Below are 27,500 nucleotides of genomic sequence, written 5' to 3'. Positions count from 1 at the left end.
TGCAGCACATCCTTCCCAGCTCGGTCCCTCTGTCTTGCCAATCGGTATAAATCCTTTTCCCCTTCTTTTGTATCCAACTTCTCATACAGCTCATCATATGCCTTTTCCTTGGCCTTTGCCACCTCTCTTTTTGCCTTTCGTCGCCACTCCTTGTACTCCTGTCTACTTTCTTCATCTCTCTGACTATCCCACTTCTTTTTCGCCAACCCCTTCTTCCTTATACTTTCCTGTACTTCCTCATTCCACCACCAAGTCTCCTTATCTTCCTTCCTCTGTCCAGATGTCACACCAAGTACCTTCCTAGCTATCTCCCTCACAACTTCTGCTGTCGTTGCCCAATCATCCCACCCATTTTTACCACCATCCAACGCCTGTCTCACCTCCTCCCTAAATTTCACGCAACAGTCTTCCTCCTTCAGCTTCCACCATCTGGTCCTTGGTTCAGCCCTCACTCTCTTCCTCGACCTCACCTCTAAAGTCATCCTACAGTCCACCAATCGATGCTGTCGAGCTTCACACTCCCCTGCCACCACCTTACAGTCACTAATCTCTTTCAGGTTGCATCTCCTGCTTAAGATGTAATCCACCTGTGTGCACTTTCCTCCACTCTTGTATATCACCCTGTGTCCCTCCTTCTTCTTGAAATACATATTTACCACTGCCATTTCCATTCTTTTTGCAAACTCTACCACCATTTGCCCTTCCACATTTCTCTTGTTGAGACCGTACCTCCCCATCACCTCCTCATCCTCTTTATTCCCTTCCCCAACATGCCCATTGAAATCTGCTCCAATCACCGCTCTTTCATCCTTGGATACACTCTCCACCACTTCATCGAACTCACTCCAGAAATCTTCTTTATACTCCATCCACACCCCATATGTGGGGCATATGCACTGATGACATTCATTGTCACCCCTTCAATTTCCAACTTCACACTCATCACTCGGTCAGACACTCTCCTCACCTCCAATATCCTCTTGACATAATCTTCCTTCAGGATTACCCCGACACCATTTCTCCTCCCATCCACACCATGGTAGAACAGTTTGAAACCACCTCCAATGCTCCTCGCCTTACTCCCCATCCACTTGGTCTCTTGTACACACAGTATGTCTACCTTTCTTCTCTCCATCATATCAGCCAACTCTCGCCCTTTGCCAGTCATCGTCCCAACATTCAGAGTTCCAATTCTCACCTGCACACTTCTACCCTTCCCCCTCTCCCACTGCCTCCGGACTCGCCTTCCCTGTCTCCTTCTCCTCCTTCGCCCAGCAGTAGGACAATTTCCACTGGTACCCTGCTGACCACCGGTGCCGGTGGCGGTCGTTGGTAACCCGGGCCTCGACCGATCCGGTATGGAAATTCGTTTTGTTGTCCGCATAATGATTTGGCATAGGTTTTTTACGCCAGATGGCCTTCCTGACGCAACCCTGGTCTCCTCTTACGACACACAGGGATATGGTACACCTATTCTAACCGGGGCATACACTGGGCCCAGTACAACTGGTACTCATTTCGCCGACCTCAGAAGGATGGCAGGCTGAGTCAACCCCCTGGTGTTTTCGACTTGGTTTTTATATATACATATATATATATATATATATATATATATATATATATATATATATATATATATATATATATATATATATATGTAAAGATGTTCTACGACTGATTTACAAATGTTGTAGTACAAATGTTATTGACGTGCTCACATTGTGTTGACACTGTAAATACTTTATAGTTAATCTAACTTTCTAAATCGTACGTACTTTACAGAAATATGTGTGCGTTGGTGCTGTCAGTTGGCCCTGTGACTGCCCTGCACGGACAGGGAGAAAATATTTCACCATTAACCACAACCTTATAGGTCTGATTGGCCCTTGGGCAAATGTATCTAGCACCCCGTCCCCATCAGTCTGATTGATAGTCATGGTCTCACCCACCCCTCTGATCCATTCCTTTTTATTCCTTGACAAAGGATTTTTTTTTTTTTGCGTACTTTTCATGGAATCCTTTCAAGCTATTAAAATTTCGATCAGTTTTCACCTCCCCACTGTAAAATGCAGTAGATTGGTGTTTAAACCAAGTTCGTAGCCTAAACCAATTTTAAGTTAGGCTGTCAGAAATGAAGAATAAGAATGACAAATGGGCACTTGTGGGTCTCATTTTTCTTGTTCACCGATGATGTCCCAAAGTTTAATAAGTGGTATTGGATGGGGAATCCTCCACAGATGAGCGGTAGGTAACGTATAGGTTTATAAGGTCTATCTTTATAGATGTTTTTTTTTTTGAGGATTTATATTGTATTGAGCCAATGGAGTGTCCAGGCCACCCTTAAGGCCCTGTCACACCTTGACGATTTAGCCAGCGTATGCCGATTTATGAAAAATTTGTCTAAAACGCTGGTACACGTCGAATACGTTATGGGTACGTTTTGTATACGATAAGAGCACACTGAAAAACACTGCCATATGTCGTTGTACGCTGGCTTTAAACGTTGTACTTTTGGGTTTTCTTCAATTTTTTTCATGCTTGAAATTTTACGACGTATGCCGGCGTATGACTCACACGTTCCGCTACGCTGGCCATAAGTTGTAGGCACGTTATGCGATCGTTGACACACGTCGAAACACGTTACTTGTAAGTTACTCATAAGTCGAAACACGTCGAGGTAATGTTTAGCATACCCGAAACCTATTTCTAACCTATAAGTAATGTTTTGTAAGCACGCTACACGAACGTTGTTCACACTTTGCAACACGTTACTTGAAAGTACTACTACGACTACTACTACTACTACTACTACTACCAACATCGACATCACTAAATTCTCTCGAACTACTACTACTACTAACACCGACATCACTTAATTCTCTCGAAATACTACTAATACTACTGCTACTACCAACATCGACATCACTAAATTCTCTCGAACTACTACTACTACTACTACTGCTGCTACTACTACTACTACTACTACTAACATCGACATCACTAAATTCTCTCTAACTACTACTACTACTACTACTAATAACATCGACATCACTAAATTCTCTCGAACTACGACTACTACGACTACTACGAACATCGACATCACTAAATTCTCTCGAACTACTACTACTACTAACATCGACATCACTAAATTCTCTCGAACTACTACTATGACTACTAATAACATCGACATCACTAAATTCTCTCGAACTACTACTACTACTACTGCTACTGCTTCTGCTACTGATATTGACATCTACTCATCATGGAGTCTGGAACACTGATGGATTCCTCCTGTGAAGCCTATTTGTATATATCAATTCCCCTAAACGCTGCCAATACGCCATTATACGGTAGCTGTAAGTTAGAAACACGTTCAGTAAGTTCTGTGGTCGTCCGGAAGACGTCAATCAAATTCGTCTACATACGCCAATGTGCGTTTGAGATGCGTTACACAGAGGTTCAAAGCACGCTACTCATAGGTTCAAAGTACGCTACACATAGGTTCAAAGCACGTTACTCGTAGGTTAAAAATTAAGTTTCGGCTATGCTAAACATTACCTCGACGTGTTTCGACTTATGAGTAACTTACAAGTAACGTGTGGCCGACGTGTGTAAACGATCGCGGAGCGTGCCGAGAACTTACGCCAGTGTATGCGGAACTTGTGAGCCATACGTCGAGTACGTCGTAAAATTTTCAGCATGCTTGAAATTTCACGACGTACGAGACGTACCACGTAATATGCCAACATACTTCATTGTTTTTCAGCGTACTCCTAACGTATACACAACTTACCCATACCGTATTCGACGTGTCCCAGCGTTTTAGACACATTTTTCATAGGTCAGCATACGCTGGCTAAATCGTCAAGGTGTGACTGCGATGTTGACACTTCCAATTTTCAGGCGGTTTTGATTTAAATCGGCGTGCGGCAGGTTTTTAATAGAGAACGCCACGAGTTCGGCGGCGATACGTGCAGCGCGCTATGACTAAGTTAAACTATCGTTGGGCATAGGTTGTGAACGCCGACAACAGGCTAAGCATTCGTTGGTATAAGTTATCTTTAACACAACGAAACGTTCTGTTCCCGTTACTAATACGTTATGCCTACGACCAACACGTTATGAATACGACCAAAACTTAAAAAAAAAACATCAAAACTTCAGCGTACGCCAACGTTTTACGTGCATTTTTATACGTTGCCATTCCTGGCCAAAACGTCAAGGTGTGACAGGGCCCTTGCATAAGAAGTCGACCGACTTATTGATATCGCTCCCAAGACAACGTCCAATGTATTGACATATCCAAGCTTCAAGCCAAGCTTTGACCCCAAATATTTGGCCACAAAACTGATGAAAGAGCCCAAAGCACAATAACTCAACCGATTGTGAACATAGGTGTTTTATTTTTTTAACTTGCGTAGCTAAGCGAGCTCCGCCTCGGATGGATTGAGGTGCTAGTGTGCCACCCCGGTGCACTCCGGCTGGACTACACCACTGAATGAGTTGAAAACTGGTGGTTGTTCGACTGATGGTTGTACTCAGTATGTGCACGGGAAGCTTTTTGGTGGTAAAATTTTTTTTCGTACTATCAGAACAACTTCCATGCCAAACATGTTTTAATATTAACATTATTCTACCCAAAGGGAACACAACAAAGGCAAATGTGCTGAGTGTGGCGAACATCGTGAAGATCAAATTGCCAAAAAGATTCATACTTCTGGAAATTGGCACTGCCACATAGAGGCAGCGTGAGTCAATCGGGAGCCCCATGCAAAACGCAATAGTAGTCCAGTGGGGCGCCTGTGAGCCCTGTCAATCAATGTGAGCCATCACTCGATAACATGCAACTTCATGTCCGTCTGTCTGACGTGATGTATTCGGTCGTTACTTATGCAATCTCAACCAACTAAACTAGCCAAGGGGACTATGGGTCACATCGCATTTCCTCCCCCCCCCCCACCGGAAGTTCAGAAGGTGGAGCAACGTAAATTCTCGATGTAAATGTGTACCGTATCACGCCTCTCCCAGTGGTGGTGGTGGGCGTGGGTATTACAAGTGACGTTTCAGAACCCTCAGTTGTATCACGAGTAAGAGGACTCCGTGTTATCAGCAATGCCAACCCTCCCGATTTCATCGGGAGGCTTCCGAAAATTCACCCAAACTCCCGCCCTTACGATCACTATCCTTATCCTCCCGAAATTTTGATATTTTTGCACTGTTCACTAATCAGAATGTACTAGTATGAGAATTGAATGAAAAGCATCGTCTGCTACGTATAGCATGTGGTAACTCCATAACGTTCGCTGCTACCAAATTGTACGTAAAAAATTGCAAATTCAAATGAGGAGCAGCGAAACATTGGGTCTGGATCTCGCTTATGCGATCATGCACTGAGATTTAGTGCATGCGGTATGTGTGCAATACAGTGCATGCGGTATGTATGCACAGTGTGTATGCATGCGATACGCTCACTGCATGCAGCTGGGCCCCGTACCAGCCCGGCGGTCGCGACCACCGTGCGGTGTTTAATTTAACAGCCGCTACAGTTCTACGAGTCGCGCTGCAGCTGTGGAACATCGACTTGAAAGTTAAAGATGCTTCAAGCCCTCTATGTTGACTACGAAATGGCAAAAACGAGGCTTACGAAGACCAAGAAATGGTCTCAGAAGTACAAGACCGAATACAGTCTCCAATACCCGTGTATTCGAAAGTCTGAAAGAGGAATTCATCATGCGTATTGTACAGTATGCAGCGTTGATATTTCAGTTGAGCACGGAGGTCGCGATGATATTCGGAAGCACGTTGGAAGCAAACGGCACACAGACATTGCAAAGGAGAGATCTTCGAGCACGAGTACCGGTACACTTCTGAATTATTTCACCAAACAAGGGACAAGCGAGGAAGAGGATGTTACCCGAGCGGAACTTCTCTTTAGTGGATTTATTGTGGAACATAACTTGCCCATATCAGTCTCAGATCATGCTGGACCTCAATTTCAAAAGATGTTTCCAGATTCAAAAGTTGCTTCAAAGTATGGATGTGCAAGAACAAAAACTTGCAAGATGTGCAAGATGTGCAAGAACAAAAAATAAAAAAAATAAAAAAAAAATAAAAAAAAACAAGAACAAAAAGCAAGAAAAAAAAAAGAAAAAAAAAAAGAAAAAAAAAAAAGAACAAGAACAAAGAAGAAAAAAAGAACACTGGTCAACAATTTTTTACTTTCTGAATGTTGTCTAGATTTCTACAAGTGAATTAGGGTATTCTGGCACTGCTGAATCAGGAAATGGCATCCGTTTCTCTCCATCAGGTCAGGTTTTTGTGCTAAGTTGATTTGAAAAAATCAGATCTTGTGACAAAATCAATTACATTTTTGTGGCATTATCAGCTGATTTTTGTCAACACATATCATCCTAAACATGTTTTTAAGAAAAAAAATGTTTTGCCAACAACATTTATTGATTACATGATAGAAACATCGATTACTGTCATCTGAATGGTGGGCATTGATAAAGGTAAGTACAAGTAAATTGCATGTTGCGTCACCACTGTTCAAACTTCAGGGCTTGAACTTCCGTTTCTTCGAACTCCTGGAATGTTCAGCGGCAGGGAGGTCTCTCTTCAGATTCCAACAGTAGTCAGCCATCATGACTGCGTCCCAGCGACCCTGATACCTGGTCTCCATCTCCTTCATGTCCTGATGGAATCTCTCCCCCTGCTCGTCACTCATTGAACCCAGGTTCTCAGGAAACCGGTTCATATGTGAAAATAGGTAGTGCATCTTGATGCTCATGTTGCAGCCCAGGTTTCTGAAAGGTTTGCCAAGAAAGTTCTTCACTACCAAAACAAATGTCTTCCACGCTTCCAGTTCCACTTCATTCATTGAGTTTTTGAACTCTGGATCTCTGATGAGCTGACGGATCTGAGAACCATCAAAGATGCCAACTTTCAACTTCTCCATGGTCAATCCTGGAAAAGCCTGGCACAAGTAAGTGAAGCAGTCACCATCTTTGTCCAGAGCCTTGGTGAACTGCTTGATTAAGCCGAGCTTGATGTGCAGCGGTGGGAAGAGTATTCTGTCTCTGTCCACCAGAGGGTCGTTGATGACGTTCCTTTCTTTGCATGGCACCAATTCCTCCCGCACAGGCCAGTCCTTCTTCGTGTAATGCTGAGCACGGTCCCTACTATCCCACATGCACAGAAAACATGGGTACTGGGTGAAGCCAGACTGTTGTCCCAACAAAAAGTTCACCATCTTCAGGTCAACACAAATAAACCACTTATGCTGATCATAACCAATTTTCTCCAGCACGTACTTCACCGCTTCATACTTCTCCTTCAGTGTAGTCGAGTGAGCGATGGGTACAGAGGCAAACTGGTTGCCGTTGTGTAGCAGAACACATTTCAGTGATCGCTTGCTGCTGTCAATGAACAGTCTCCAATCTTTGGGTTCGTACTGTGGCACTCCAAGCTTGAGCAGAAGCGCATGTCATAAATTGGCGCATGTAGGTATTGTACATTCTTCAGAGTTCGTTATTTCAAGAAATACAACTTTTTTGTATCACATTATTACAAAATCTGCCCCATTAACTTTAGTTTTGATCCACGAACTTTATGCTTTGCCTCACCAATTTTTGGAAGATTTTGAGGTTTTATGACTTCAAACTGATCCCTTTTCGACATAATCACCTAGAACTATCGTACCTGAATACTTCTTGTCATTAAAATAATTATTTCCAATTAAAACAATTATTTGACATGACATTTTACCCCACCAACTTCTTCTAAAATGCTCCACACACATGCGTACATGTGAACAAAAATGTAAAAAACGACATGTGGCCATATCTCAAAAAACTTGACCTGATTGAACAAAACTAATGTGAGTTTTGGATTCAGCGCATCAGATTCGTCCTAAATCAGCTTAAAAAATGCAGACAACAAATTTGTTGTTGACCAGTGTAATTGGTGAGTTGTCAAATGTTACTGCTTCATCTATTGCTGATATTGCTAGACTAGCTCCATTTAGCCTAGCTACAGACGGTAGCAATGACAGTGGTGAGGCCCAGCTATATCCTGTCCTGATTTCGTACTATGACAACAGTGCTGGGATTGTGAAGCAAGGTTTGCTAAGTTTGCCTGCGTGCAAACAAGATTCCACTGGAGAAAACATTTTCAAACTGCTTGATCATGAGTTCAGTGACAGGAAAATTCCGTGGGGAAATTGTGTTTCCTTTGTGCTGATAATGCCTCTGTCATGGTGGGCAAGCACAAAGGAGTCGCTGCTTATATCCACAAACAAAATCCAGAGTGCTACATCATGGGATGCCCTTGCCATATGATGCACAATACGGCCAAGAAGCGGCTCAGGCCTTCCCCATTGAATTAGATGACTTTCTCATCGATATTTACTACTACTTGGACAAAAGTAGTAAGCAACGTCAAAGGAGTGAAAGCACTGCAAGAACTCTGTGATGCCCCGACACACAAGATTCTGAAGCATGTCGCAACAAGGTGGCTGTCCCTTGGTCAGTGCCTAGACAGGCTGATTGAACAGTGAGCCACTTCGCCTCTTCTTCAAAGAAGAAGTCCGAAGAAAAATGCAACCAACTGTAGCCAAGACTCTAACAACGAGCAAGAAGGACTGACGGCTGTATCTACTGCCAGTACTGGCACTGCAGGATCAAGCACTAGTGGAGCAGCATTCACCACTACCACTGCAGTATCTGCTGCGAAGAAGACAGCAGGGACAGCACCAAAACCAATGCTGAGAGCAGGTAGCATCACCGGCCCTTCATCACGTTCATCTACAAAGCAGATCCCTTCAGAGTCGAGAAAGACTGTGATAGTCCCATCTACAGGCAAAGAAGGACCCAAGTTAAGTTCTGCTTTTGCCAAATCACTTGACAGAAGCTCAGCAAAACCTTCGAATCAGAGGTCTTCTTCCTTGGCTGCACCTACCTCAAGCTCTCTCCTCAAACGTAAAATTGGATCTGGTACTACGAGTCTGACCTCTTCTGCTGGCAGTAAACGCAAGTGTGATCGCCCTGCGGCTAAGTGTACTACGAGTTCTACAACTAAAAGCGCATCTTCCTCAAACACTGTGCAGGAATCTAGAGAAAAACGTGTCAACAGGATGTTCTTGTCTCCACAAACAAAACTCTATTGTTTCTTCCTTTGATATGCTAACAAGCTTTTTGAGAAGGGGGAATCTTCTGCTCCAAAGAGACGAACCCTGTATTCATCTCCTGATCTTGGTCTTCTGGTCTTCTGAATTGAATGGTCTTCTGAAAGATATCTTCGTACGGTTTTGAAACCATCGGTGTCATCGGTTGCTCTGGTAAATGTACCCTTCTCTGACAGAAATCATCAGAAGAATGATGAGGACCTCATGATTGGGAACGATGCCAAACTGTATATAAGGAACAAAGGAGTCTCAAGAAATCCACCTTCACTCTGAGTGAGTCAGACATCCAAGGTTTCTTCAGTGCAGTTCGCTCATATTATGTGAAAGCCTGCAATTACATCTTCAAAACCTGGCCGCTAGGTGATGAATTAGCCAAGCATGCTCAGGTGCTGGATGTTAAGCTACACCAAGAAGTGGGGTTTGACTGTGTGGAGTTTTTCATCAAGAAATTCCCCTGTCTGTTCAGTGGCGGTGATAGTGACATAGACAGTCTTGAGAGTGAATTTGCTCACTACCAGGCAGACGCCTCCATAGCTACAATTGCTACTGAGACAGTGAGAGTGGATGAGCAGTGGCATCGGATTTCACAGCTCACAGATCCCTGCACTGGTGCCAAGAAGTATCCTAATTTGAGCAAAGTGATGAAGGGAATCTTGGTCATTCCTCATTCGAACGCATCATGTGAGCGGGCACTCAGTCTTGTACGGAAGAATCATACTGAATTTCGTCCCAATTTGAGTGTCAAAACCCTGGAAGCTCTCTTAATTGAAAAACTAGCTCATAGCACCCCTTGCTACCAGAGAGAATACAGCAAAGACATAATCAGAAGGGCTAAAAGAGCCACACAGCTGTCACTCAGCAAAGCTGCCATGGAAAAAGCAAGCAGCAGTAGTACCAGCCAGTAAGGTAAGAAAAATATTGCTTCTTTTGTGCTTTTTGTTAATCTTTGATTGTCCCCTAACTTACTAATATTAACATACATGTAACATTAAAAAGTGCACAATTTTCCCCTTTTTTTGTTCAAAAAGTGGGAATTCTTAACATGTTAAATGCTCCAAAATAGGGCTCAGAGGGCACTAGAGAGCGTCTAGAACCCCAGAGCTTCCAGGGCCCTAAGGCGGGCCCTGGAACCCGGCGCAAGGGTCGAGCGCTCCGCGCTCGAGATGTGCGCTTGGCGCACATAATTTTGTGTCGGTTGAAAATCCTCCCTAATTCTGATTTCCAAAAGTTGGCATCTCTGTGTTATGTTCACACTCGACTAGATTGCAAAAAAACCCCGAAGGAATTCCCATGTTTTATTGCCTCCCCCCACCCAAGCATTGGGAAGGTGTATATGTACAGCAGCTTGAGCGTGTCGTTCCACCTTATCATGGCATTTTTTCAAGGCCACTTCAAATATCAAAAGTAATAACACGAATGATGTTAATAACATATTACTAATAATATTAGCATCACAGTATTGCAAAATAATGATAATAATAATAATCATGCAATATTAATACGTATATATGAGAAAAATACTTGCCCAAACTAGAAATCAAACCCAGGCCCTCTAGTGAACTGTAGCAGTGCTCCGCCATCTGAACTATCTGGGTGACCCACAGGCTGAGCACATAATTCTCCCACATATAGAGATGGCGCTCTCTTTCCACCGCTGCTTCCGGGACACTCTGCCAACCATAGGAGCAGTGACGGCCTGTCCACGAGAGGGTCTTCCCCCCTGTGAGGGGACAATTCCATGACCACTGTTATTCACCACAGGGGGCATTTTAATGCAATTATAAATGAACAGGCAAAACAAACTTAGGTATCAAACTTAATATGTATACGTGGGAAAAATATAAGACCCTCTCGTGGACAGGCCGTCGCTGCTCTTACGGTTGGCAGAGTGTCCCAGAAGCAGCGGCAGAAAGAGAGTGGCATCTCTATGTGTGGGAGAATTATGTGTTCAACCCGTGAGTTACCCAAAGAGCTCAGATGGCAGAGCATTGGTGCAGTTTACTGGAGGACATGGGTTTGATTCCTGGTCTGGGCAGATTTTTTCACCCTCGTATACACATTAACTTTGTTTTCCTATTCATTTATAATTGAACAGTGCAATCATTGTCAGTCATAAAAAGAATGACATGATCCCCCCCCCCCCCCAGGCCACTCTCGTAGATAAAATTCAAAATATTTTATGCGATTATAATAACAGTAACCCCCTAATCTCATTCGACGCCACCAGTCATAAACACAAACTCAAGCAAAAATCTGATCCATGTGGTGTGTTCCATGACCTTGTTATCACTTGTCTCGCCAGCTGTTTCATTGTAGTGCTTGCTTGAGTTCTTAACCCACTTGGAGAGTGTTAGCTAGCTGCTTGGTAATGGAACACACCTCAGCACGTGCTCGGTCTCGGACTATTTCCCGGTTCCACTGCTTGCGTCATGAAAAAAGTTAATTTCTGGTGATTTTCACTCCTTTCCCCCTGTTGTTGAGCTATTTTCCACTTTTCACCACCACTGGGGTAGTTTCGTTTCATCCCTGGGACAGGTGCTCTGATTTTTGAAACCGCAACGTTCCGCCGTGTGAATAGGTTAGTCAATCTACCAGTGAGGGAGTGTTTTGTCATTTACAATAAATTGTAGTGTGGACTTGCGAAACAATATCGATACGTATTAGGCTAAGCGCATGTAAGTGGTTACCACTGTTTCAAAAAATCAAAAATAACGTGTTCGACTTGTGCCAGCGTTTTAGACAATTTTTTCATTAGTCGGCACACGCTGGTTAAATCGTCAAGGTGTGACAGGGCCTTAACCACTTACATGCGCTTAGCTATTAACATTATGAATTAAACAAATTTTATTTTGATTATTGTTGCATTTTCATTCATTAAACGTAGTTATTATTGTGCTCGCTTTCTCTACTAACCGAACCTCACCCTCTAATTTTGTAATAGTCCAGTCGAGTTGAAACATCAGGGGAAAACATTTTTTTTAATTGAGTCTTTACGTCACAGTGCTTTCTTTCCCTGAGATGGAGCATTCCCTTTGTGCTGTGTTTATTACCACTCACATGTTGATGTATTTTATCGGCAAAGTGAGACCCCACCCTCAAGGAGGCCTCGTCTCGAAAGATTGTGAACCACGATCGGTCGTGTGGGGGCTCCTCGCTATCTCAGGACCCCATGCCATCGCATGGGTTGCACGCCCTGAAACGCCACCTCTGCTGCCACTCCAAACTTCTGTTTTAACATTACGAGAAGTGTTTGTGTGTTTGACTTCTACGCATCCCTGAACTGCTTTGTGGAATTAGTTGAAAACTGGTGGTTATATTTGAGGTGGGGGGGAGGGGGAGAGAGGGTGAGGGGGTGATTGTTGGATTTAGGGGGTGAGAAAAAAAATCATAGTCCCTGGAGTTTTGGTGAGGAGGTTCCCAATTTTCTCGATTTAAATGTGTATCATATAGCACCACCTGGTGGAAGCTATCATCATATTACAAGCCCACCTGGTAGAACCTGTCATAGTATCACGAGTCATCATAAAGTACGCCATTAATTTTGGTTCTGATGTACCATACTCTTTCCAGAGCGTTGGTTCTTCCGAAGCAGTTTCTTGGCATGAGTTATACCGGATTATTTGCCATTGCCTTCCCAACATTGTGTGTCCGTGCTCTATCCTTTTCAATGCTGAGCATCAAGAAATGAAGCAGCACGTATCATTTTAGGCGTCATAAGAGTGGGGGAATTAACCCGTCCATAAGGATGGATTGTTTGCAAGTGTTATACATTCATGTGTTCATTTCAAATTTTCTCATTTTTTGGTTATGTGGTTGATTAGAATACAGCAGCCAGATATATTTTAGTTCAATGGGTGATCATCATTGAGATGTCGCTCCTGCATTCCTTTTTTTTTTTGACAGTTTTGCTCGGTGCGATTGAGTTGATTTTCCAGAATTATTATAATTGTTCTAACCATGATGCTCATGTCATTTTGTACTTCCCTCAGAACGCGAGTTTGATCCAGATCGGCACTGTGGCGTTCTCGATCCTGACACAAAACGCCCATGCACGCGCTCTCTTACCTGCAAAACCCACTCATTGAGCCAGCGCAGGGCTGTGCCAGGCCGGCGTACTAAGTTTGACCTTCTTCTCGCTGAGCATAAAGTTCGTGCACGGCACTCAGAGCGAGAACGTGACGGTGAGAGGGAGAGGGAGAAAGAGAGAGAGAAAGAAAAAGAGAGGGGGGAGCGATTGCAACAATCTCCCAGCTTGCGGGACGGAGAAAGAGACGGCCTTTGTGCAGTCTCTACTTCCAATGCCCCTTCAACACCATTGCCATCTCCAGAATCTCTCTCTCCTATTCCAGTGACAGGAGATGCTGTGTTAACGTCACCCACGAAGCATCGTGCAACGATCAGCAGGTGAGGGGACCGGGTTGGTTGAGCAATAGGAAGATGACGGATGGGTATTGCATTGCGTGTTGTTCTTATTTCGTCGGTGGAGGCATTATGTTTTCAGGTTGTGCGTCCGGCTGTCCGTCTGTGCGTCCGTGATAGGTTTTTGGTAACGCGATAACTTCTTTCGGTTTTTGGTTGCGACGTCGAAGAGTGCTTTTCTAGTTTAGTTGTGCTCTTCGACATTTCGTTTCATGGAAGGAGGGGGATCCATCGCCAGATTGTCTTAAGAATTGTGTCGACCCTGTGATCGTGTAGCTTAGGTTTACGCCCTGTATTAGCTATTTGAAGTACATCTTATAACACGTACACTCAGGAGGCAGTGAGTGGCCATTATATAACAGAGTGTAAGATTGTTGTGTAAAACCTTCTGTATAGGCGAGGCCATGTGAGGACTTGTCGGCAGGACAAAGTGCTCTGTGATTTTGAAGCGACATAGGCATGGACTGTTTGGCCGGTGCACTGCAAGTCATGGTGGCGAAGTCGACTTGCATGAGGGTCTCGTCGTGCATGAGGAACTTGGCATGCATGAGGCAGTCTCAGAGTTTACGAGGGCTGTGGCCGTACAGTGTGCCAGTTGGAGTTGGTCCTGAAAGAAAGATCTTTCCCTCTGCTTGGCTACCATCTTCTTGTCTCCATTCATCCTTTCCTCTTCAGCCCCAAGCGCACTTCGCCGGCCATGTCAGCTTTGTACCATCGACCCAACCGACAGCCACCACCAGCTTCATGCCTGCTCAATCCCTCACCTGTCCTTTAGTTCGTGTGTGAGTCCTGTAATTGGTGCCATTAGAGGGTGAGGTTTTATTTCCATTGTACATAAGTTAGCATATCCCATCAACCCTATTCGTGTCTGTCGACCACTTTCTCCCTTCTGTCCTATTCATAGCTTCTGGTTGACACTTGTCCCCGCCTTTGGCCTCACGCGTGTTTCGCTGCCAGGTTTGGCTTTCATTTGGGTGATCCTTTGGGAATGACAAATTGTAAATAATTGCACACATTAACTAAAACGGGCACTCAGTAGAGCGCATACCTTCGCCAACGCTACATTTTGACCCCCCCCCCCCAGAAACCGTTGATTGTGAGGGTATTTAATCCCATACCACATCTGCCATCCGATATGTGTTATGATGGCTTAAAAACATTAAATATCCTGCTGTTTGACACTGATTCACGTACATTGTACAATTTCTGTATGAACTCCCTGACCTTTTTGGGTGTCGGTGTCAAGTCAATCTGATGACAACTGGTCACATTATAAGAAATAAGTTCAGTGACACCCCCCCCTCCCCCAATGCTTTAAACTCACCAATAAAGTCACTGTCAAATATTACACATCACAGGATAGGGAATTGAATTCTAAACATTTTGAATCTACTTACATGCAAATTGTATAATAATTGACCGTGTTATGATAATGAAGGTCGTTGACCCCCCTGACCTTTGACCCAAACCGCAAACAAAGGTAATGACGTCATTGTGTCATATCGTATATCACAAGATTTACCATTGAATTCACAACATTTTGGCATTGGTTGCATGCAAATTGGATAAAAATCGACCGCACTTTGGCAAAATGACGATTTTGACCTTTTCATGACCTTGACCTTGAGCTTTGTACTCTTAATTTTGTAATTGGTATTAGAGTGTGGGGAACAGAACAGTCAACATTTTGGTGTTGGTTTCATGCAAATCAGATAAGATTTGACCGTGTTATGACTAAAACCGCACATTTTGCAATGTCGTGACCCCCCCTGACCTTTGACTTCCAACCGCAAATAAGGGTTATTACGTCATTGTGTCCTGTCACATATCACAAGATGGGGCATTGAATTCTGAACATTTTGGCATTAGTTGCATGCAAATTGGATACAAATTGACCGCGCTATGGTAAAAAGACGATTTTGACCTTTTCATGACCTTGACCTTTGACCCGATCCCTCCCAAAATCTAATCAAATGTTCTTCGGATAATAACCAATCATCCCACCAAATTTGCTGCGATTCAGTTCAACACTTTTGGAGTTATGCGAATTACAAACAAACAAACAAGCAGTCATAGACTGGTACTTAGGAAATCGTCAACTTGACCTCTGACCTTGTCTAATAAAAGCTGTCTCAAGAGAAGGTCGCGACGCAAACAAGAGGTTTCTACGATGATTCTGCACCAAACCATCAAAAATCGAATGTTTTGGATGTTTGACCTCACTGTGACCTTGACCTTTGACCGATTTTAACCGAAATCTAATCAGCGCTAGCCACCACCCTCCTGAATCACGTGGTGTAATTTGACATTGGAAGCTTCTTCTGTTCTAGAGTTATCATTTTTTGGATGTTTGACCTCACTATGACCTTGACCTTTGACCGATTTTGACCAAAATCGAATCAGCACTAGCCATCAGCCTCCTGAATCACGTGGTGTAATTTGACATTGGTAGCTTCTTCCGTTCTCGAGTTATCTGTACCAAACCATCAAAAATCGAATATTTGACCTCACCGTGACCTTGACCTTTGACCGATTTCGACCGATTTCGACCAAAATCTAATCAGCACTTGCCATCACCCTTCTGAATCACGTGGTTTAATTTGACATTGGTAGCTTCTTCCGTTCTCGAGTTATCGTGCCTACAAACAAACATACAAACAAACAAACATACAAACAAACAAACAAACAGAAACGGAAGTCATCAATATACTTACGAAATCTTTAGATTTCAAACACACATATTCACAAATACATAAACTAGAACAGGCACTTGGTAGAGCGCATACCTTCGCCGCCGCAACTTTTTTCCAGGCACATTTGAAAAATGTCATTTTAAAACGTCCATGACGTCACAACCGTCAGTCCGATTGACGTCAAATTTGGTGTGTAACCTCCTTGAAGGCAGTCCAACAAAATGGAATGATAAACACGGAAACATTAAAAAGTTGAAAAATGACGTCATCTTTTGACGTCATTTTGACGCACTTCCGGGGACGTCATGTCTAATCGGGGACTACCATTCTGAAAGTTCGTAGTTCACTGAACGTTTTAACGTTGGTTTCATGTCAATAGCTCTATTAGATCTGAAGCTATGCCTACAAGTATATTTTGACCTTGAGTGTGACCTTGACCTTGACTACAGAGTTAATTGGCAAAACCTGTACATCAATAAACAGATATTTTGGTACTGATCCTAATGCCTGGATTTGGGAGACTTTGCTTTATAAATTATATAGATATTTGAATGTAAAATATCAGGACATTTTAGCCACAATTGAAAAACTTCATGTTCGAACGTCAATGACGTCATAACGGTCAGTCCGATCGAAGTCAAATTTGGTGTGTGACGTCCTTAAGGTATGTCCTACAAAACGGTATGATCAAAACTGATGAGATCGAAAATTGAAAATTTACGTCATCTTGTGACGTCATTTAGACGCACTTCCGATGACGTTATGTCAAATCCGACACTACATATCCGAAAGGTATCTCGTCATGGAACAATATGGCGGTGGTTGCATGTCGATAGCTGTATTATGAAGGAAGTTATGCTCAAAGGAGTGTTTTTGACCTTTTCATGACCTTGACCTTGACCTTTGACCCGATCGCTCCCAAAATCTAATCAACTCGTCCTTGGATACTCACGAATCATCGCACCAAATTTCATGCAATTCGGTTTAATACTTTCTGAGTTATACGAATAACAAACAAACACACATATTCACAAATAAATAAATACACAGCGACCAAAACATAACCTTTCGCAGAATGCGAAGGTAATGAATACACAGCGATCAAAACATAACCTTCGCAACAAAGTTTGCGAAGGTAGCAAGTAACTTAGTCTCTTTCGGTCACTCATGGGGGTGTTGTACCTCCGGCTCATTTGGAATGTTAAAGGCCCGTCTGAAGCGACATTATTGCCACAACGGAGGCTGCATCTTTCGGTTTAATTTTCAATGCCTGTAAACTTGTTTAATAATGAGAAGGGTGTCAAGGAATTGCCGCACGAATGGCTCGGGAGGTTTTGGTGAAAGTTAGCAATACAGTCCTGTATATCAATTCCCGAGGTTCAGGTCCAGCAAACGGTGGACCAGTCGCTCCTTTCGGTGAAACGCTTGGCGTTGTCTGTATTGCTGATGTTTTTTCTTTATTTTCACGCGGCAATCAAGTTCCTGGGAAAGATTGTTAATCGGGGCATCATGTTTTTGCATTTCTGAGGATATTCACATTTTTGAAAATCATTGTGTTTGCTTCACGATTCGTTTTCAATGATTTTTAATTAAATGCCTGTTTTCGCAACATGTGGTCGTGATTTGTTCAAAGCTCGGATGCAAGTTTTACAAAAGCATCCTAAAGCACCTGAAGTTTTACAAGCAACTAAAAAGAACAAGTTAACCGATTTGTTAATGCTCTCTGTGCCATCATCCTCCAGGTTTCACTCGATGAATTCATTCCCCTCCCGTGGAGGACTGGTAATTTCACCGGGAAATGATGTAACACACCAGCCGACTGCAGGCGATGGACTCACAAGGCCATCCAGTGATGAAGGAGAAGCGGATGCTGGGGAGGATGGAAGTCTTCGTGATGAATGTTGCTTCTCAGTTCGGCATCCTCATCCACAAGCTGTAAGAAAAAAATGCTCTTTATATTTTTAAGTCTCCTTCCTCCAAGTCGTGGTGGTGCCTTGTCAAGTCCATCTCTGGTGTATGGTCCCCTTCCACCCCCGCCCTCACCTCAAATGACATTACTGCAGACTTGGCCCGAGATAAGGCAGAATGTCTAAACTCTGTGTTTGCCTCCAAATGTCTTGCACCTTCACCATCTCATTCTGTTCCCATCTTAACCTGACATACATAGTATCTACAGGACTCTGTGCCCTTCTCACTTGATAAGGTAGAGAAAGTTCTGCCAGACTTTGACCATACTTCAGTGAAGTGTCCAGAAGCAATCAGTGGCCATGTTCTCAAATTCTGCTCTACCATTTTTTCTTCCCCTCGATTTGCCCGATTCAGTCAGCCCTTCTCCTCTGGCCACATCCCCATCTGCATGGAAGTCAGCAAGCATCAGTCCTTCCACAAGAAGAGTAGAAAAACAGACCTCACCACAAAAAGCTTATTTCCAGTTACAAACGGTCATGGAATTCATAATTGCTTCTGATGGAATCCATCATTGTCTTTCCTTTTTTAAACCAACGTGATCTCTGACCATCAGTTTTGATTCCATCCCAGTACCTCGACTCTGCACATGCTTCGACGACAAGCACATAGCCAAGTTGGCCTCCAACCCCCAACTGCAAACTGGGCATCCTCTGTCGATCCAAGTCTTTCCTTTGAAAATCAGAGCAACTCCCAGTGTAAAGGCTTTTGTCCACAGCTCAGTAGATTACTGCTCTACACTATTGCCTGGCACTCCAGCATCACATCTGTCTCCACTGGAATCTGTGGAATCCTAAAACTCTCAAAATTATTGGAATCTCCTGTGATGAGGCCGAAGCACAGGGTTGGTTGCTCTCACATCACAGGCAGGTTGGTGATCTTTCTGTTTTCTTCTGTCTATTCTCCAATATTACTGTCTCTCTCCCTCCACTCTCTCAGCACACATTCTTCCAGTGACCTTGTCTTGGTGAAACTTACAACAGCCAGGCTGTCTTGCTTAGGCAGGAGAAGCCATCAGTGCCGTCTGGCATTTCACTCAGGCTGACTGTCAGGGACTTCAAGCAGCCGTCAATACATTAACTCCTTTATTGCTCACTTCTCCCCTCTATGGAGCCACCTTCCAGAGGTTTTTCTGTCACTCTTCCCTCCAGGGTTTCAATCAAGTAGTGCACCACCATCTCTTGTCATCCTCAATTCTGACTCATGATCTTTATACTCCCATTAACCTTTCCTAACTCAGCAATCTTACTTACTAGTTTCAGTGTTTCCTCCCCTCCTCCCTCTCCTCTTTTGCTGTTTGTTCATTCCCTTGATGTTTATGCCACTGTCGATTTTATGTTGCTCTTCCATGAGCCTCGCTGCTGTAAAGAAAACAAAAAACAAAAACGCTATTACTATGCGATGCACACCTTATCCAACAAGCACACATGTATGATCACACTGTTTTTAGTTGCTTGTGATCCAGAATATTTATTATTGGCTGTTCCTTGCTTGCCTCTAGGTTTGTGTATTCGGTGCACGGCAATTTTCTCCAGGGGTGTTTGCCTTCTCTCGTTCATGGGATCATCTCCGTTCTGCCTTCAGCACTATAGTGGAGCAACATCTGGCTTCGCAGACATGGAGGTACGCGCTGTGTATGGTGATGGATCCATTCTGCAATGCCGAGCAATCATTGAAAACAATAAATATGGAGCTCTGTCTACAGTTAAAAGATAAGGAAATGTCCCAATAGGTCATGGCGTTTGACCACATTATGATGTGGAATTGGCATCTGACACGATCGAAAATTTTTCTTTCATAAAGCATTAAATAATCGCGCCAAATGCTCCTGGGACATTGGTATATCCTTTTGATTTAACCTTGCAATGTCAAAACATTAATTTGAATTGCCATTTTTTATTTGTGTTGGTGCACAAGTGGAAATACATGCAACATATATGAGCATGGTCGGCGAGTAACCACTGTAAAAGGGATGCGACCTTCATGCACCAAAACCAAAATATGCATGAGTAAAAGAGACTGAATATTTACCTCCGAAGGTGAAGGAGGTTATATATTTACTGAAGGTGAAGCAGGTTATATTTTCACCCCTTTCTCTCTGTTTGTTTGTCTGTGCAGGATATCTCAAAAAGTTGTGGACAGATTCAGATGAAATTTTGTAGACAGGTTTGGTGTGTGACACGGACGAACTGTTTAGATTTTGGTGAAGATCTGGATCCGGGTCCGACTACTAGAATTTTTAAAGTGATTCTTCACCATTGAGAGATAGGGCCAAAACGATATAGCACGATATCTCAAAAAGTTGTGGACGGATTCGGACGAAACGTGGTGGACAGGTTGGGTGGACACACCTGTCAGCAATGGGTGTGGCTGAAATAGCCAAATCCACTAATTAGGAGCGGTGTTCGCATACTTTTAGCCATGTAGTGTTTTTTCAAAAAATGTATTCGGCCCTATATTTTCTCATGGATCAGGCATTACGTGGAGGAGGTATGCGCTCTACTGAGTGCCCTTCTATTTAAGAATGAGATGAAATGTGCAGATAATTTAATTTTAAACGGTGCATATTGAAGATGGGTGGAGCAATATGAACTTGCATCGGGGGACTTGTCTCAAGGTGTGCTTCTTGCTTACCATGGGCAGGTTGGTGGCCTTGAGTTGTTTTCATCTGGTTATTTTCTGGTCTTACTTCTCCTGTCCTCTCAATTCTACACTCACTTCCTGTCCTTCCAGAATAGATGCATTTTTCTATAAACTCTTTCCTTGTTCCCCTTCCAAATTATAATCTCAACCTTTGCATCCATTCTTTCACACCACCCTTCTCTCGCCTGTGGAACTGTCTCTCTCAGTCCATTGTCTTGAGGTCTTCCCTACTGTATTTCAAATGTACTGTTCACTGCCACCTCATGGTCTCTTCCTTTTCACGACTGAGCTTTAGAACACCGACTGAGACCATGTTCCCTCCCTTCTTCTGCAGTTCCTTTCCTTGTGTTGTGATGCTTCAGTTTGTTCTTATACCATTGTTTTCCTTTTTCCCCCATTTTGTCTGAAGATGGAATTGTCCTCTGTTGTTCTCTTCCATGAGCCTCAGTACCTGCACATAAAAAAATGCGTTCTTATCATTGTGCTCCAAAACTACCAATCAAACACGTGTAAACCGTCACTTGCCTGACAGGACCAGATAGAGGGAAAGTAGAGCATGTTCAGAAGTTTTTGTTCTTCTTTCGGCTGCTCCCGTTAGGGGTCGCCACAGCGGATCATCCGAAATGATCCGCAGACTGATTTGGCACAGGTTTTACGCCGGATGCCCTTCCTGACGCAACCCTGGTCGCCTCTTACGACACAGGGATAAGGATTGGGTTTCGCCATGATTCCGGGCTGCCCTACACCCTCTCATAGCGCGGCCCAGCGCAGAGCACCTGTCCTCAAGCGATCCTCCAACCCAAGCCTCCGAGTAGCCGGATTACAGGCGCACGCCACTACGCCCGGTAGAGCATGTTCAGAAGTAAGGTGACAGAAAACAAGAGTCCAACCTGAGACTCATCCTCCTGATAAGATATCCCAATCATATTAAATACGTCGACTCGACTGCCTTCACAGGAGCAAGATGGAATAGCTGCACCAGCCGAGAGTGGTGAGCAATATTCTGTAGTACTTTAGATGAAGTGTGCGTGGCTCAGAAATAATTTGGGTCTGCTGAGAGGACCAAGGAATCAGCCAGCCTGAGAGGCCAGTTTGGAGATGGGGTGATGCACCAGACAGGTTGCGACAGATAGTGAGGCCGAGCAGCTCCAGGGATTGGCCATAAAATTAAACTGGAGAGTGTGGCAGAAAGGCGGTGGTGGTGGTTGGAGTGGAGGGGAGAGGGCTGGGAGAGATTGACAGCCAATCCTTATGGATGGTGCAGAGGTAGAGGTTTTATTTTTAATTGTTTTTTTTTTTGTATACAAAGTCTAGGCTTGTGGAAGAGTCATGCAGAATGGATCAGAAGAGTGATACAGAACGGATGTGATGGCAGAGTGACACAGAATGCAGCAGAAAGAGAGGGGAAAAACAACAACAGCAGGGCTGGGGGATAAAATGGATGGAGACAGACAAACAAGGGAGGCGGGTAAGAATGAGGGGAAGGGGAAGATGCAGGTGGAAGACAAAATTCATGCAGAAGCAAACTCTCAGGAAGAGGGGATGATTTGAGATAGTGGTGAGCAGCAGTCTTAGAGACCTGAAGGGAAGAATGATATTGAAGAGAATGCAGAGCTTGGTTTCACAGGTGGGGAAAAAACAGAGAAATTAGTGGAGGTGAGCAGTGGTACTGGATTTTGGGAGTTTCAAAAGAAGGGGGATGCTGGTGGACCATGTGCGCCCTGCAGAAGCCTGGGGGTGGGAGCAAAGTACGGAAAGACTATCTTCATCAAAGACTCTATTCCTCACTCTCTTTGCACTGCCCTCACTCCCCCATACCCTGAGGAATACCTCTGGCTACGGCTTCCCCTCCACTCCCACCTCATGTTTATATATGTGTTGCACCATCCATCAAACAGTGATGACTTCGTTCACATCTCACTCTCTGAAAACATGGACCAACTTCTATCCTCTCATCCCGACTCTCTGTTCCTCATATGTGGTGACTTCAATTGTCATCATGCCAGTTGGCTGGGTGTGGTTTCTCTAACCTGCCATGGCATTTCAGCAAAAGACTTTCGCGACTCATTGGGACTGGCACAATCTGTCAACTTCCCGACCCGAATCTCAACCAAAGGTACTCTATCTATTCTGGATCTGATTTTGACCAATTTCCCTGAAAATATCTGCTGTTCTTCCAACGCTCCAATCGGTTCATCTGACCACATGCTTGTCAAAGTCGACATCTCTCTGGCTGTTATTAGAGAACCACCTCAGTGCAGTCTGGCATTTCACTCAGGCCGACTGTCAGGGACTTCAAGCAGCCATCAAACTTCTAGACTGGTCTCCCATCTGTACTTTCTCCGACATCAACTCTTCCTGGGAATTCTTTCAAAGAAACTTGCTCTCTCTCATGTAGGGATTTATCCCGTCTCGTCTTCAGTTGTCCTACCCTTGCTCCCATCCGTGGTACACAGAAGCTTGTGGTGAAGCAGTTGTCCTGAAACAAATTGCCTTCACCTCATGGAAGGCTAATCCAACTGAAGGCAATCTCAGTTCCTTCCACAAAGCTCGGAACAAGTGTGTGTCTACCCTCAGGAGAGCCAGAAAACAACATCTTTATAATCTCAAGTCTAAGCTCTCAAAACTGTCTCCCTCCTCCAAATCCTGGTGGCATCTAGTTTTGTCTGCTTCTGGTGTATCTTCCCCAACCATCGCCTCCCTTATCTGAAGTGGCCTCACAGCTGACACTGCACGTGAAAAGGCTGAATGCCTAAACTCCGTGTTTGCTTCTAAATCTTGTCCCCAACCTGTCGCTTGCTGTACCCACCTTACTCAGTCATTCTCAGCTGTTCCTGGACTCTGTGTCCTTTTCTCCTGACAAGGTAGAGAGCTTGCTGTCAAACCTCGACTCAGATTTTGCAACCGGTCCAGATGACATCAGCCCACGTGTCCTAAAAACCTTCTCTGCTGCTCTTGCTCACCCTCTCTCTATTCTCTTCACCTTCTCATTTGCTCAAGGTCATCTTCTATCTGCTTGGAAATCAGCAAACATTACCGCTCGGCATAAAAAAGATGCAAAAACAGATCCCTGCAACTCCAGACCAATCAGCCTTCTCCAAATTATCAGGAGCGACCACCGACCTGTCTGTGATGGCAAAGTGATAGGCCCATATACTCAGCTTCATCGCGCGAGATTCCAATGATCTTGAAGGTCTTGGCTTCCACGGCATCAAGCTGAGCAAGGTGCAAGGCAGGGGCAACATCTAAGAGGGTAGAGCAGTACTCCATCAAGCTGTGGATGAAGGCTTTGTCGGTGGATAAGAGTACAGGTGTGTGATTCCACCATCAGGCCGGGGTTCAGGTAAGTCAAATCGGAGGAGACAATAGCCATGGAAAGACACAAAGGGGTCAGGGAAGTCCTGTGTGAGGAAGGATTCCATTGAACAGATGATGTCCAGTTTTCATCTGGTGGGAGGAAGGATTATGTTAGACAGATGATGTGTGGTTTATCAGCAGTGGTCTGGATTGAGAGATGTGTCAGGTTGGAGTGGAGGCCTCAGATGTTTGAGGTCCACACAGTTAGGGGCAGTGGAGGAGGAGATTTTGGCAGTGTTCAGGAATGTGGAAAGGATCAAGGAGAGGGGGTGGGGCAGGGGAAGCTTGGAAGGGGTGAGGTGAAGCTGGGAGATTGCAGAGCTGGGGGGGGGGGGGAGCTAGGAGGGTTCAGGGCTAGGGGGAAGCGAGGAGGGTGCTGGACGGTAGAAGCTGGGAGAAGGTGGTGTGGGTGGGGGTGGGGGGTGGATCCTTTGGAAGCTGAGATGGGATGGGACAAGGGAAAGCTGTCAGAGGGTGAAACGAGGGGAAGCAGAGATGGTTGAGGGTACTGACATGGAGGGGTTTCCCACCATGAGTGGATGTGAAGAGGAGTTGATTGGCATGTGCACACAACCTCTACAAAATTGTTTTCTCAGGATTCCCAAACTGGACATAATAAGACAAACTTCATGGGAGGGGTGGAAAAAATGATTTCCATTGTGGGTACGGAGGAAAGTGGAGATGTAGGTACGAGAGGAGGCTGGATGAAGTAACAGTTTAAGAATGAAAAGGTTTTGGGAAATATGCCTTGTGAAGAGGAAGAGATTGTTCTGAAGAAGAAGAATGAAAGGGTTGTTCCTGACAGAGTAGTAAGGAGAGTGGGGCATTTTAACATGCATTTTTAGTTCACCTGGAACGGAGTTCTGGGAGCTTATGGGATAGATAGCGCGTCGTCTGTCTATCTGTCCATCCGTCCATCCGTCTGTCCACATATAGTTGCAACTTCTTCTCTGAAACTTCATATACGGTTTCAATGAAACTTTAGCACAATGTTCATCACCGTGCATGTACAAAATTTGGTTCATGGCATTCAAAAAATCTCGCCCGAAGGGGGTTTTACGGGAGTTGCTCCCCAGAATATGTATTTTTTTTCTTCTCAGAAATGACACACGCAATTCCGATGAAACTTGACCACAACCTTTATCACCCGTGATCTTCTAAAGTTTGTTCACAGCATTAAAAAAAAAAAACATTCCATAGGTTTTTATTTTCTTCTCCATCACATATTTTGTTGGTCATCCATGCATATCCATCCATGCATATTGTTACATATTTAGTCGTTCCCTGGTTATCTTATCCCGCCGCTACCAGGTAAGCACCCAGGGGTATTGCCCCTATTTTTATTTATTTGTCAATGTTATTAAGATATTTTAAAGGAAGAAACGTTTTATTCAGTGAATATTCATTTTGAGGATATTGAAAAGAAAAAGGATATAGAATGAAGGAGGTACTGCATAAACAGATTGAGTTTTTTTTTATTGTTCTTGTTGTTGGTTATTTTTGTTCTTGTTGTTGTTGTTGTCGTCGTTATTGGTTCATCCCATCCCCTCTGCGCTTTCACAGCATCCCACCCCCTCTGCGCTTCGACAGTGTCCTGGTGCCTTTATACTTACCCTATCTTCCCACTCCCTCTCCATTTGCCAAGCATCCTGCTACCTCTCTGTTTCCCCAGTGTCATGCTCACTCTCCATTTTCACATCATCTCTCTCTCTCTCTCTCGCTCTCTCTCTCTCTATCTCTCTCTCTCTCTCTCTCTCTCTCTCTCTCTCTCTCTCTCTCTCTCTCTCTCTCTCTCTCTCTCTCTCTCTCTCTCTCTCTCTCTCTCTCTCTCTCTCTCTCTCTCTCTCTCTCTCTCTCTCTCTCTCTCTCTCTCTCTCTCTCTCTCTCTCTCTCTCTCTCTCTCTCTCTCTCTCTCTCTCTCTCTCTCTCTCTCTCTCTCTCTCTCTCTCTCTCTCTCTCTCTCTCTCTCTCTCTCTCTCTCTCTCTCTCTCTCTCTCTCTCTCTCTCTCTCTCTCTCTCTCTCTCTCTCTCTCTCTCTCTCTCTCTCTCTCTCTCTCTCTCTCTCTCTCTCTCTCTCTCTATCTCTCTCTCTCTCTCTCTCTCTCTCTCTCTCTCTCTCTCTCTCTCTCTCTCTCTCTCTCTCTCTCTCTCTCTCTCTCCCCCCCCCCCCCCTCCGCTTCCCCAGTGTCCTACCCCTCTCTGCTTCCCCAGCTTCCCACTCCCTCTCCATTTCCCCCAGCATCATGCTCCCTCTCCATTTCCACAGCGTCACGCTCCCTCTCCATTTCCACAGCGTCGCACTCTCTTTCCGCTTCCCCAGTATCCCACCACCTCCATGCTCACCCCACGTCCCATTCCACATCCTCCCACATCTGCCTCTTCATGCTCCCTCCACCCCATCCCCTCTTCCCCCCACCCTCTCAACAGCACCCCCTCCCTATCCCTAACTCGATGGATTTCCAACGTCCGATTTCTTCACTTAAATTTGACAGATCTTGCACAAAGCTTGGAACAAGTGTGTGTCCACTGTCAGAAAAGCCAGAAAACATCTGGCCAAACTCAAGGCTGAACTCTTAAACCTGTCTCCTTTTTCAAAGAACCTGATGGCTCCTTGTTAAGTCTATCTCTGGAGTATGCTCCCCCTCCATCACCTCCCTCACTTCAAATGGCACCACAGCTGACTCTGCTCTTAAGAAGGCTGGATGCCTCAATTCTGTGTTTGCCTCCAAATTCTGCGTACCCAACCCCTCGATGACCCTACCCTCTCGTTCACAACTGCTCCTGGATACTGTCTTTCCCATTTAAGAAGGTGAAATCGTTTCTGGTAAACCTCAACTCCGATTCTATGACAAGCCCAAATGGTATCAGTGCACTTGCCATCATCCTTCTGCTCTGTTCACTCGATCATTCTCTCTGGGTCAGTTTCCCTCTTCCAGAAAGTGAGCCAACACCACTGCAATACGCAAACATGTTGCAAACACAGATCCTCTTTACTGTAGACCTATTAGCTTGCTTCCAACTATAAACTAGGTCATGGAATATGTCATTGCAGTTGAAATCAACTCCTTCCTCTTCTCCAACAGCCTGATCTCAGATCATCAGTTTGGTTTCAGATCTGGTCATTCACCCTTGGACATGCTGCTTCTACTCTCCCAAAAATGGATGGAAGCCCTCAATTTCATTCATGAGATCAGGGCCGTTTATCTGGACATATCTTGAGCATTTGAGATCGTCTGGCA

General features: G+C 44.4%; 1 protein-coding gene across 13 annotated transcripts in view; it reads left to right on the top strand.

Annotated features, from left to right (window-relative positions):
- Positions 1-27,500, top strand: part of LOC147018718 (uncharacterized) — a 286,880-nt gene that overhangs the window by 230,377 nt on the left and 29,003 nt on the right. For all 13 annotated transcript variants that reach the window (XM_085898717.1, XM_085898707.1, XM_085898712.1 and 10 more), the window contains 3 exons: positions 13,174-13,588; positions 18,039-18,231; positions 19,763-19,884. In XM_085898717.1, the coding sequence (XP_085754843.1) occupies positions 13,174-13,588; positions 18,039-18,231; positions 19,763-19,884 (730 nt within the window). The remainder of the gene's footprint in view (positions 1-13,173; positions 13,589-18,038; positions 18,232-19,762; positions 19,885-27,500) is intronic.

This window comes from Eptatretus burgeri, chromosome 10 (genome assembly GCF_056783735.1).
Source record: "Eptatretus burgeri isolate ZD-2024b chromosome 10, Ebu_testis_v1, whole genome shotgun sequence".
In the NCBI taxonomy this organism is placed as follows: Eukaryota; Metazoa; Chordata; class Myxini; order Myxiniformes; family Myxinidae; genus Eptatretus; species Eptatretus burgeri.
The sequence above is the reverse complement of the archived record's forward strand: the minus strand, read 5'-3'. Positions and strand labels throughout refer to the sequence as shown.